General features: G+C 39.4%; 1 protein-coding gene across 1 annotated transcript in view; it reads left to right on the top strand.

Moving 5' to 3' along the window:
- Positions 1-11809, top strand: part of gfod1 (glucose-fructose oxidoreductase domain containing 1) — a 37401-nt gene extending 25592 nt beyond the window's left edge. The window contains exon 2 of the mRNA XM_079805649.1: positions 5445-11809. Coding sequence (XP_079661775.1) covers positions 5445-6367 — 923 coding nt within the window. The 3' untranslated portion in view covers positions 6368-11809. The remainder of the gene's footprint in view (positions 1-5444) is intronic.
- Positions 11810-14090: the final 2281 nt, after the last annotated feature.

Genomic DNA, 14090 nt, shown 5'->3' with positions numbered 1-14090 from the left:
GGAAGTTAACATCGGGCCAGGCGTGCGTCCGATGAAACCATCTATTGAGTAGGATTGCATCCTTCATATCTCCTTCATGTCTTTAGTTTTATTATATTTATAAAAGAAAAATAGGCTGTACCAAGTCTTTCCAAAAAAAAAACAGTGGCTGGAGTAAGCGCCAACCTCCCGCAGTTTCTCTTGAAGCCGATACGGAAGTGACTTAAAGGGTTAGTTCGACCAAAAATGAAAATTCTGTCATTAATTACTTACCCTCATGTCGTTCGACACCCGTAAGACCTCCGTTCATCTTCAAGTCAAGTCAAGTCAAGTCAACTTTATTTATATAGCGCTTTTAACAATGTAGATTGTTTCAAAGCAGCTTTACAGTGTTAAACAGGAAAATAATGCAGCATAATTTTATTCAGCTGTATAGCCATTCTGGAAAAATTTCAAGTATCATACAGTGACAGTGTGGGCTTTAGATCAATAATTTGATCAGTAATTTAGTTTAAATGGTTAATTTAGTTTATTATTTAGATGTATTTCGATGTTTAGTTGAAAAATTTAGTGTCCCCAACTGAGCACGCCAAGCCAGAGGCAACAGACACAAATTAAGATATTTTAGTTGAAATCTGATGGCTCTGAAAGGGCTCCATTGGCTCAATGGCACTTTACACTCTCAAGACCCTTAAAAGGCACTAAAGACGTTGTTACAAAGTCCATCTCACTACAGAGGTTCTAAAATAACTTTATGAATCGGCGAAAATAGTTTTTGTGCGCAAAAAAACCCCTAAATAACGACTTATATAGTGATGACGATTTCAAAACAAGGCATCATGAAGCTTTGAAGCGCTATGAATCAGTGAGTCGAATCAGCAGTTTGAATCGCCAAATTTCAGCAGTTTGGCGGTTTGACACGCGATCCGAATCATGAATCGACTCACTGATTCATAACGCTTCGAAGCTTCATGATGCCTTGTTTTGAAATCGTCATCACTATGTAAGTCGTTATTTAGGGGGTATTTTGCGCACAAAAACTATTCTCGCCGATTCATAAAGTTATTTTAGAACCACTGTAGTGAGATGGACTTTGTAACGACGTCTTTAGTGTCTTTTAAGGGTCTTGAGAGTGTAAAGTGCCATTGAGCCAATGGAGGCCTTTCAGAGCCATCAGATTTACACTAAAATATCTTCATTTCTGTTCTGAAGATGAACGGAGGTCTTACGGGTGTCCAATGACATGAGGGTAAGTAATTAATGACGGAATTTTCATTTTTGGGTGAACTAACCCTTTAAACTGCAATTCATTGACTGGCCACTAGAGACACTCATTGAGCTCATGTTAAAATGGCCAGCTTTACAGCAGAAGAACACATGTTTACAGTCTGCTCCAAAAAAACAGACTCCATCCACTGTCCCCTTAACGCGGGGTTCTTTGGGAAGCTGTGCAGGGTTGTCTTGCCCTGACAACCAAAAACACACATCTTTGGTGACATTGTTGATTTCGTGAAGTCCTGTGACTGCAGCGCACGGTTGATGACTTCCCTAAAGCCGAGCAGAGCGTGTTAATGGGCGTGTGTTTGCTTTCTCGCTCTAGTCGCGCGTGCCCTTCCGGGAGAAGAGCCCGTACGGCCCGTACAAGGACATTACGCCCCATCTGACCTCACTTTCACTGCAAAAAAATGCTTTTCTTACTTAGTATTTTTGTCTTGTTTTCAGTCCAAATATCAAAAAAATCTTACATTAAGAAGCATTTACTAGACAAGCAAAAGTTTTTGTCTTGTTTTGGGGGAAAATAACTCAAAATTAAGGGAGTTTTTGCTTAAAAAAAGCTAAATAATCTGCCAATGGGGTAAGAAAAATAATCTTGTTTTCTGTTTGAATTAAAATTATTTTGCTTACCCCATTGGCAGATTATTTAGCTTTTTTTAAGCAAAAACTCCCTTAATTTTGAGTTATTTTCCCCCAAAATAAGACAAAAACTTTTGCTTGTCTAGTAAATGCTTCTTAATGTAAGATTTTTTTGATATTTGGACTGAAAACAAGACAAAAATACTAAGTAAGAAAAGCATTTTTTGCAGTGTTGGCCCATACTCGGAAAAAAAACTTTCCGAAACTTATGAGAAACCGGAAGGAGTATTTTTGGCACATCAACGTCCAACTTTTTTTAAAAACTTTGTCCGTGTTTAGTATGGAAATCCAAGTGTTTAACAGTGTAAAAAGCTCAGTATGCATGAAACAGCATTTCACTCTAGGGGAGTTGGGAAATGAGCCTATTTTCAAAAAAAGTGGAGTGTTCCTTTAAAAATGAAACCGTGATGCCGTAGAAGAGCCTTTTCCGTGGATGCTGGAGGTTCTTCATGACCCATGGGCGTTATCTCTCAGAGTGCAGTGCAGTTCTGATGGAGAAGCAGGCGAGTGTGTGTGTCAGATGCTGATGTGTGTGTCACTCTCAGTTCAGCGCTTTGAAGTCTCAGTCTCTCTATAATTCATGACTGGAGAATCAAACACAATCCCACTGATTTTATCCTCCTTCACAATCCATAAACCAGGCCATTTGTGTTTTTTGAAGCTCATTTTTTTGCATTAAGATATTATAATACTGTATACGTTGTTGTTTTGGCAGCTTTTATTTTGTCTTGTGGGATGGTTTGTGTCACAGACTTTCAGAACTGTTGATTGTAGCTTTATTATCGCACAGCTAAATGCAACTATAAGACATGAAAATATTATATAAATTAACATCATAATTTTCCGTAAAGCTGCTTTAAAACGATGTGCGTTGTGAAAAACGCTGTAATAACTCAATTTGGCTTTATTTGACTTGTCGGTGTGAACTAGATGTTTGGGTGTTTTGAGCGGTTGCCAGGGCGATGCTAAGTGGTTGCTAGGGTATTTTGGTTGGTTGCTGGGTTTCTAAGCTAGAAGATGCATAATTGTGTACTGAGGGGATAATGACATAGGATGCTGTGTGTGTGTGTGTGTGTGTGTGTGTGTGTGTGTGTGTGTGTGTGTGTGTGTGTGTGTGTGTGTGTGTGTGTGTGTGTGTGTGTGTGTGTGTGTGTGTGTGTGTGTGTGTGTGTGTGTGTGTGTGTGTGTGTGTGTGTGTGTGTGTGTGTGTGTGCAGGTACAATGTGGATTAATGGTGGTTTGATCCCTAGAGAGGAAGGAATTGCAAATCCTTAGCATCCTCACACTAATGATCTCTCTCTCTCTCTCTCTCTCTCTCTCTCACACACACACACACACACACACACACACACACACACACACACACACACACACACACACACACACACACACACACACACCAGAACTGAGTCAGGTTGGAGGGGAGGGGCTAAAAATAAGAGGGATTGATGACATCATCTGAAAAGGAAAGGATTTTTTTTTTAATGGATGATCATAAGCACACATTTATTCTGTGAATGACATATACGAAGTCATTCACAGTAAGACCAGGAGCGTGTTTGAGAAAGTAATGTCGTTTTTATCTCATGTTGACTGGGTGAGCGTTTCTGACCCAGCACAGATGTGTTTTCTCTATATGGGTCAGCTGGATTAATTTTCTGACTCGGGTCTTGCCGTAATGTGAGATTAGCCTGCTAGCGTATTGGGTGGTTAGTCTCAGGACGGGACCCAACAGGACAGCGTTACGATTCTCTGCTTCACTGGACCAGTAACATCTCTGAGCCGGACACTCTCATTCATCTCAGCTTTTAGAATATGCATTATTATTAGTTATTGTTATATCACGGTCTGTCTGTATGCTTGATTCTGATTGACTAGAATGCATGCATTTGAATTACTACTTTTGAATAGTTTTTGTTTCATACATTACTGTTCGACAGTTTGTGTGTAAGAAATGCATTTATTAAGCAAGGAAATTGATCAAAAGTGACATTTATAATGTTACAAAATATTCTATTTCAAATAAATGCAGTTCTTTTGAAGTTTTTGTTCATCAAAGAATCCTGACAAATAAAATTAATCACAGTTTCCACAGAAATATGAACTGTTTTCAACACTGATAATAATCATAAATGTTTCTTGAGCTCAAATCATCAGAATAGTGAAGGATCATATGACACTGAAGACTGGAGTAATGATGATCACAGGAATAAATTATAATTTACTATATATTCACATAGAGAACAGCTAATCTACATTATAATAATATTTCAATATTTCAAAATAAATGCAGCTTTAGTGAGCAGAAGAGACTTTTTTCAATTTTATTGGATAACTAGTTAATAAAGTGGTATTTTTATTGATAGAATTCAGTTCAGTTTAGTTTATTGATAAAGCACTATGAAAACAACAGAGCATTGAGCAGAGTGCTGTACAATAACACAATTATTGCTAATAAAAGGAAACAACATCATAACACAGACATACAGATTATAATTTGATATAACTGATGCAATCACAGTATGATCCAAATACACAAACCTCTCTATATTCGTTTTGAAACCAAGTCTGGCATCACATTGAAATTAATATTTGGGAAAGATTGCCATCTGCTGGTATTTAGAGGTACTGAAATGAAAGCAACCTGTGATTAGAGCTGTTTATTAACATGATTGTTCAACACACACACACACACACACACTCACACACACAAGATCATCGTAATGCTTTATTTTACAGTCCCTGGTACGCATTTTACATATAGTCACTATCGATAGTTTTCAGTCATGTGACTGTCGCGGAGCCCTGGAGGGCAAAACAGTCATAGAACTGCAGCACAAGCCAATTTTACATCTTATAAACGAAAATATGGGAACGAGATGCAAGTTTCGGGCACTTATACACCATATACAGCAACTTCCGCAGTATTTAAAGCACTAAAAACAGTAAGACGCTTAACGTGAAAAAGACTTTGAGTGGGTTGCACCAATAAGGATTCACTTAAAAACATTACGTTTTTTTAATAATGTTTTTCGATTGGAAAAAAAAAACGCTTGTGTTGCCTGCATCATCAATAAGGTGTCCATTAAATTTAGTCTTTTAATATCACTGTCTTACTACATTAGTACTTACTACAAACCTGGTAAAAATGACTGGCGGACAATGGAGGAAAGCCTTGTTTTGTCCTCCAGGTGGGCGTTCCTGTAAGGTTGTGACATCTCGTGAAAACTATGAATATTAATAACAGTCAGTTATGCATAGTTACATGCAACTTAACCAAACCTTAACCCTAATTATATAGTAAGTACATTACTGTTACTTAGTACTGGATTGTATAATTAAACTGTAAGGAGACGTCAAAATAACATTACATTGAAAACAGTTCTCACAAATAATTAGAAAGAAAGACTGAAATAGTATTTTATACTCCACATACTCCAATAATCATGAGGTCAGCAATTCCCTAATGTCTCTAATCTGTTCATTTGCTGTATGTTAGGTGAGTTTTGATATCATCTACACGTCTAACATTCTCTCGTTTTCTCTTCTAGGTATTGGAAAAAATGTAATATGTGACCGGACGGCGACGCCGCTGGACGCCTTCCACATGATGTCAGCGGCCCAGTACTACCCGAAGCTGCTGAGCATCATGGGTAACGTGCTGCGTTTCCTTCCCGCCTTCGTGCGCATGAAGGAGCTGCTGGAGGAGGGTTATGTTGGCGAGCTCCTGGTCTGCGAGGCGCAGGTTCACGGGGGCAGCCTCCTCGGGAAGAAGTACAACTGGAGCTGCGACGACCTGATGGGCGGCGGCGGACTGCATTCGGTGGGCAGCTACATCATCGACTTACTCACGTTTCTGACCGGCCAGCGGGCGGCCAAGGTGCACGGCTTCCTCAAGACCTTTGTCAAGCAGACCGACCACATCCGAGGAATCCGGCAGATCACCAGCGACGACTTTTGCACCTTCCAAATGGTGCTGGAAGGAGGCGCGTGCTGCACGGTCACGCTCAACTTCAACGTCCCCGGTGAGTTTCGGCAGGAGGTCGTGGTCGTGGGAACGGCGGGAAGGTTGAGGGTTTGCGGGACGGACCTCTATGGGCAGAAGAACGATGGCGAATGCGGTCAGGAGCTTCTTCTTAAGGACAAAACCCAGGTAGAGAACGCGTCCCTGCCTGACAAGGCTTTCCGGGACATCCCGTCTCCGTACCTCACAGGCACCATCTGCATGGTTCAAGCCGTACGGCAGGCGTTCCAGGACCAAGACGACCGGCGCACGTGGGACGGACGGCCGCTCACGATGGCCGCAACCTTCGAGGACTGTTTGTATGCACTTTGCGTCGTAGACACGATCAAGAAGTCCAATCAGTGTGGGGAGTGGCAAAACATCGTGGTGATGACGGAAGAACCGGAGATAAGTCCTGCCTACCTGATCAGCGAGGCCATGCGACGCAGCCGGATGTCGCTGTACTGCTAACGCGCCTCATGCATGGATGCAACTGGATTATCGTCCCAAACATAGTCGCTTGCTGGAGTTACGAGTCCAGGCGCTGTTCACAGCAGGATGAATGTTTGATGCAAAAATTCGGATGTGACTGTTTTGACCAATGCATTGTTTTTCTTTTGCGAAGAATAGCTAGTTACAGGTGCTTAGCTCAGCATATCAAATTAATTTAATGCACAATCCTTCAATTTGTTCAAATCTAAAACTTCCTGCGAATTTGCATGGTTACAGTTGGAAAAATATTGACTTGTTTTCCTAAATTAAATATAATCGCTTGCTGGAGTTAGAAGTTAAAGCCTTTTTTCAGCCAGACGAATATTTGGTACAAACATTTGATGTGATCAACATCTGTTAACGCATCTGTTCAGATCGACACAAACGTTTGCATGCCCTCAATGCAACTATTTTCTACGGATCACCTAAAGGGACAGTGTTCTTGCATTCTCTCCCAAATGTTTGCGTTCTATCTGAGAAATGTTGGTTTTGCTCGAAAAAAGTAGCTGTTCCCCCAAGAATCATTGCTTTCGCTTGCAAAATGTAGGCGTTCCTCTAAAACATTTTCTGTTCACTTGCAAAATGTTGGCATTCCCCCAAGAATCTTTGCGTTCGCTTGCAAATGTAGGCGTTCAATCTGAGAAATGTTGAGTTTGCTTGCAAAATCTTGTTGTTCCCCCAAGAATTTTGGTGCTCGCTTGCCAAATGTAGGCATTCCCCTAAAACATTTTGTGTTCGCTTGTTGGCGTTCCCTCAAGAATCTTTGCGTTCGCTTCCCAAATGTTTGCGTTCAATCTGAGAAATGTTGGGTTCGCTTGCAAAATCTTGGCGTTCCCCTGAGAATCTTTGCATTTGTTTGCAAAATGTTGGAGTTCTCCTAAAACATTTTGTGTTCGCTTCCAAAATGGACATTTAAAAAACATTTTAAATTTTTAGTTTTCGCTTGTTGGTGTTCCCCTGAAAATCTTTGCATTTGTTTGTAAAATGTTGCCGTTCCCCTAAAACATTTTGTGTTCACTTGTTGGCGTTCCCCTGAAAATCTTTGCATTGGTTTGCAATCTGTTGCCGTTCCCCAGAGAATATTTGTGTTCGCTTGCAAATGTTGCCGTTCCCCTAAAACATTTTGTTTTCGCTTGTTGGCGCTCCCTCGAGAATCTTTGCGTTCTCTTCCCAATTGTTTGCGTCCGATCTGAGAAATGTTGAGTTCGCTTGCAAAATCTTGGCGTTCCCTCAAGAATATTTGTTCGCTTGCCAAATGTTGGCGTTCCCCTAAAACATTTTGTGTTCGCTTGTAAGCGCTCCCTCAAGAATCTTTTTGTTCGCTTCCCAAATGTTTGTGTTCGATCTGAGAAATGTTGAGTTTGCTTGCAAAATCTTGGTGGTCCCCCGAGAATATTTGCGTTCGCTTGCCAAATGTAGGCGTTCCCCAAAAACATTTTGTGTTTGCTTGTTGGTGTTCCCCCGAGAATCTTTGTGTTCGCTTGCCAAATGTTGGAGTTCTCCTAAAACATTTTGTGTTCGCTTCCAAAATGTAGGCGTTCCCCTGAAAATAGTTGCGTTTGCTTTCAAAATGTTGTCATTCCACAAAATGTATGCGTACTTTTGTATAGCGATTATGAATTCAAAATAAGTACCTACTCGAGAGAGTATGCGATTTCAGACGCAGCCTTCTTCGTGACTACCGGGTGCCAGAAAGTTTTGTAGCGTTCAAGTGAGCATCCCTATGCCCTACTCACTCTGAAGGGGAGAACATGACCATAAATGATTAAAGTACTTCCTTGAAGTAACCATTGCATGTTCCCTTCGCTAACAGACTTGTGGAAGGGGCCTTCGTGAAGGGTGCAAAAAACATTGTTTGGCATTCGACTACTTTCTATACTGTGATATCTGAGTCTGCTTCTCTAACGCCGCCACCTGCTGTCAGAGAGTGAATCTGCAGTCTGGTGTTTTATGCATTGGTCTGAACAGAGAAATTGCTTGCGAAAATCATTTGTGCTGAACATTCGTGTTGGTGTGAACAGGCCTTCAGAGAGGCTGGATTCAGTACGTGCAACTGGAGGAGATGTGTTTGTGCCTCTTGAGCTGACGGGCTTGACTGGGACTTTTACCCCCGTTTCACAGACAATGCTTAAGCTAATCCTAGACTAAAATGCATGTTTGAGCTATTTTAACTGAAAGAATCTTGCACTGACAAATCTTAAAATATGTCAGTGGCATTGTTTTGTCTCAAGATGCACACCAGTAATGTTTTTTTCTTGGGCACGTTTATAAAAGTTGCTTAAATGTCCTAATTGAACTAAGGCCTAATCCTGGCTTATTCTAAGCCCTGTCTGTGAAACCGGGCCTTAGTGTCCAAACGCTGGTCAAGTATGCAATAAAAATCTGCTGTTGGAGGAAAAAACAAACAAGGCCACGCTTTGCTGAAACGCCTTTGTTCCTGCGACGTGTTTGTAGTTCGAGGATAGTGCGAAAAAACAATGCACTTTTGCTTTTCAGTCTGAAAGTACCGATTTTTTAAACCTTGTTTATTCGTGTTAGTGCAACCCAGACAAGGTCATCCGGCATCTGTCAGCACGTGTCTGCATGCTAGCGTGAGTGTGTTTAATGTGCACATGGACTCCAGCGGGAACAACAACGACTGCAAATGCATGAAATCTCCACTGTAAACGACAGGATTCGCTGTGTATTACGAGCTTGATCTGGACAAAACACAAAGAATGTCAGACATTTCAGACGTGCGTATTTATAATCCCAATGTGTGTGTGTGGTATATTGATCATTATTGCTGTAAGTCTGAAAGATTTTGAATTGTAAACCAGTTTTAGCCAGATCTGAACAGGTGTTTTTAGGAGGGCGTCACATCCACCATCAGTGGTTCTCAGCTGGATTCATATTTTATATCATGTGGTGACCCAAAAATAACCATAAATCAACCATACACTGAAAGTTTGAAAAAAAGCTTTTTTAGCTCACCAATACTGCGTTTATTTGATCAAAAATACAGCAAAATTAATAATATTGTGAAAAATTTTAAATATCAATTTTCTACTTTTAATAAACAGCAACATGTAATTTATTCCTGTGATCATTTTCCGCATCATTACTCCCTCCAGTGTCCTTCACAAATCATTCCAGTTGTGAATGTCAAGAATATTAATATATAATAAATGAGCTGTTTAGACTCAAATATATGCAAAGTTATTAACGTGTTAGACTGAATAGGAAAACAATTTGGCATAAATGATAGCAGAAATGTACACAAACCTGTATCTAACATCATCTTGATCCCTATTTTCTGTTCCAATTTGTATCTTTTCTTCCAAATGACAAGAATTTGTGCTGAACTAGTGCAGTTTGATTGGACAAAATGGTGCATTTCTCCTTCCTTTTAAAAGTCCGTTTGACTGTAGTTGTTTGTATTTATTATTTTCCGCTCTTCAGACCAAATTTGCAAGTTGCGAGAATTACCAGTTGAGGAACGTTGCACTTTTTCTCGAGGGTTAGTTCATGCATAGGCATTTTTAAGCCTGAAATATATCAACCAAAATATCTTTCAGACATGCTTAAGGTGCTAAAGATATGATGCCTGTATTGGTCAATGTCAATAATGCATCTCTAGTTTAGGGTCTGTAATTTGTATTTAAATGAAACTTTGCAGTGTGTATGTGTCTGGAGATGCTGATCAAACTGTTAACGTACAGAATGCATGCGCTGAAGACGTACGGCGGCTGTCGTCCATCACTGTGCAACTGCTCACTGTGTCACGATGGCTTTATATCAAGTTCAATCATACGTGGCTGTATTTGATGTGTGTTGACCTGCTGTACATTCGTTTATGGACGCTATTTATTTTGTATCCTTTCATACGGAATCTGGAAGTGTGTGAGGCCTTTGCGTGTGCATTTCTACAGGAAGTGTGACGTCCCAAACAAACCTGTTCCCCTCAGAAGTGTGATGTGTCTCACTGTCGCCGCCCTACTGGACACTGTAGGTCATGGGAGTGTTTCTCCAAGGAAAAATTATCTCTGTAGGACAGGAGAATTTTAATATCATCCTCTCTTATAGGACGCTTTCACAGCTTACTCAAAAGCAGCATGTCAATAAAGCTACTAAATTAAACGTTCTGTTAAGAGCCATAAATATAATAAACATTTTGGGTGAGCCATTGAAAATGACAAACTGAATCTTCTGGGTTCAAATAAATATGGTGTGAAATATTTTGTGATGATCAACATCAAACATGGACACAAATAGTTAGTCAGAGGAGGTAAAAAACTCTCATAATTGTGATAATTATGGTAATTATGGCACAAAATGAACGCAGTATGAGATACACTGTATTTCCACCACATAAGAAACAAACATGCTTTGATAAATCATAATTATGACGTACTAAGTCATAAAAAGTCCAAATTAAGATTTTTAAAAAATCATAATTATGAGATATGTATGCGATACAAAGTCATAATGAAAGAAGTTGAAATTGAAAGTCAAAATTACGACATAAAACATCATAATTATGATAGGTCAAACTATTTTTGTGAATTTCTCAATTACTTTTTAGGAAATTGACAGTCAGAATTGTGACATAAGATCTAATTATGATGTAAAAGTACTTTTTGTAATATTTTTTTTCACCTCATAATTTAGTTTTTGTATTAGTATAACATCTCACAATGTCAATTTTTTATGTCACAATTACTTTTTATCTCTCATTTATGTCATAATTTTGCATTTTATGTGACCATGATCTACCAAAGCATGAGTATTCTTCTTCTGTGGCTTCAGACCTCAGAGATGATTTTTCGAAGAGTGATGTGAGATATTAAGATCGCAATAAAAATAGGGCTTGCTTTTTACTCATTTTAAAAGACACATAAAGAGCTTTCTTCATCATTTATGAGACTAATCTTAACGGAATGATCTGGGATCAGTATAAGTTCAGCTCTGTCCACAGCATTTGCTAAATATGAATATCTTTTTGCTCACAGAAGAAAGTCTGAAAGGTTTAGAACAACATTTTGGAGAGAACAATTCCTTTAAGTGGAATGAAATAACGTAAAAACGTGTATTGAACCCAGAATATTCCTCAGATGTTGTTGTTGCATCCCTGACTCATATTTCAGTGTTACTTCAGAGAATGAAAACGCTGTTGTAACGTCAGTCTGCAGACGTGAGAGGAACTGTTTATCCCGATTACTGTATGCTTGAACTGGCCTGTTTCTGAACAAAACTCAACGATACTGCAAATGCAAACTTGAACTTGTGGAAGAAAAAAAAACATGTTATAACTGGAAATGTTTCAGTGTAAGATAAGGCTCGTTCTCTGTGTATGTGAATATCTACTGTATCCTCCTCCTGCTGGGCCGCATGTGCAAACACACGCTGTGTGTGATGAGATGATTTATTAAAGAAGGGATTCAGCAGTAAAATGGTGCTCTGGGTCTGTTATTGTCTCTCTTCACATCAGTATCAGCATGCATCCGTTTTGAGGTGCGTCTTATATTTCATGACCCTGTGGCCGGTTCTCCACTGGTCCTTCCTTGGAGCACTTTTGATAGAGACTGACCACTGCAGACCGGGAACAGCCCAAAAGAGCTGCAGTTTTGGAGATGCTCTGACCCACACTGTAAAAAAGGATTTGAGGCTTTTGCTACCTCAACTAATTTTCACATGTCAGTTGTTGTGAACTTCTGTTGTTTCTTGAAGTAGAGACCAGGAGACGTCGGGATCAAACAGAAGTTATTCTTTTAATGAGAACTCTCTGTGCTGCTGGTCGCCCAAAAACAGTCTGATTTAACAGTACAAAATAATGCAATTCATCTACATTTCAGGGGGAGGGGTTATACAGCAGAGGAGGAGACATTCAAACAAAGGAATGCATATGTTGTGTAGGTAAAGGACACACCCTACTCAGAGCCGGATTAACGCAAAGGCAAACTAGGCACGTGCCTAGGGCCCGATTGGCGGGATGGGGCCCAGACAGAGGGACAAAAAAAAAAAAAAAAACATTAAAATGTACAAACGTCCTATCTACAGTTTATTTCAATATTTATATAGCGGGACAACAAAGCTAGCAGGCAGGTGTTTTGAGTAGGCTAACATTCAAGATGCTTTCGGGTCCGGCAAAACGTAAAAAGAAAAAAAATGAAGAGGAACAAAAGAAGAGACAGCGGGGGGGCTTTATAGAAGTTTCTGTCGGGCAGCCGTCCGACAGCTGTGAACCTGCTCGAGTCAGCAGAGCCAAAGGCCGAGCCATGCCCGGAGACACGGCCCGAAGACGCGGTGGAAGATGCGGCGGAAAATAAGTAAAACATAATTTCCGTGTCAAGTTTTATGCTGCGTTCACACCAAACGCGAATAGAGCGTCTGGCGCGAGTGATTTCAATGTTAAGTCAATGGAAAGGTGCGTTTACGCGCGTCTGGAGGTCCCGCGGCGCGGAAGGCGCGTTTCGCGCGGAACGCAGCATTAAGTTACAAGAAAATCTAATTCAAAATGATAATAAAAGATAAAAACAAATGTAAAAAAAGAAATAAATCAATAAAAGAATAATGGCATGGCCCTACTTTACATATGATATAATAATCATCATGTATGGCTCCCATTATTGTACAAAGTCCTTTATTTTACTCTTGGAGATATAAGTCAGCCTTTCCAGTCCAATGCACTCTGAAAGTTCTTTTATCCATTGTTTTATAGAAGGTGCTTCCATGCTCTTCCAGTTCAGCAATGGCTTTTCTGGCATGTAACAATCCAAAGTCCAGTCTAGTGTGTTTCTTTGTTTGTGAGAAACCTGTAGGATATATTCCCAGTACACAAAGTTTGGCACAATGTGGTATTTTAAGATTAAACCGTTCTGACAAACATTTTATGAAATCCTTCCAGAAGTTCTGTATATCAGAACATTCCCATAGACAGTGAATTAGAGTTCCTAAATTCCTTTATAAAATATATATCAGGAATATTGCTAGACAAATGATTGAGTTTTTCAGGTGTTAAACCCTTGTCAACCATTTATACTGTAATAATTTAAGCTGCGTGTTTATGATTTGTTTTTGCGCCTTTAAACATGCTTCAGTCCATTCAAATTCCTCTATTTATTCTTGAATGGCTTTCCTCCTTGCGTTTAATTTGTCTACAGCAGACTCTTTAGAGTTAGACATTATAATATTTTGACAATTGGCCCTTTTCACCTCTTTTTTCAATTATTTCCTCAATTAATGACAGTTTGGGAATGTATAATATCTGTAGACGTGGAAGACATAAAACTTTTAAGCTGTGAATATTTTTTAAAAAAAAATGTTTTGAGGGAATCTGGTGTTTATCACACAATTCTTGAAATGTAAGAAGTATACCATCCATATACAAGTCTTTAATAGTCTGAATACCTTTAGTTTTCCATAGTTTAAATCCTCCATCATTATATTTATTATTATTTAGTGTTAGACAGTTTCTAAATGGTCTTGATGAATGTGAAGGGGTCATGTTTCCCTTCTTGTTGTTAATTACAACATTTATAAATGTTGTAAGCTATTGCATTTTGCAGAAAATCTTAATTAAATGTGTTGATTAAATGTAAACAGTTTACATAGTTTACTGATACCTATTGGTTATTTACTGGTACTACTGCCTTAACAATGACACTCCCAATGGATGAGGATAATTTAATAGCATTTAATAGAGCCGTGTAATGACGTATAA

Source organism: Gobio gobio (assembly GCF_949357685.1).
Source record: "Gobio gobio genome assembly, chromosome: 23".
Taxonomy (NCBI): Eukaryota; Metazoa; Chordata; class Actinopteri; order Cypriniformes; family Gobionidae; genus Gobio; species Gobio gobio.
This window is presented reverse-complemented; position numbering and strand designations above follow the sequence as displayed.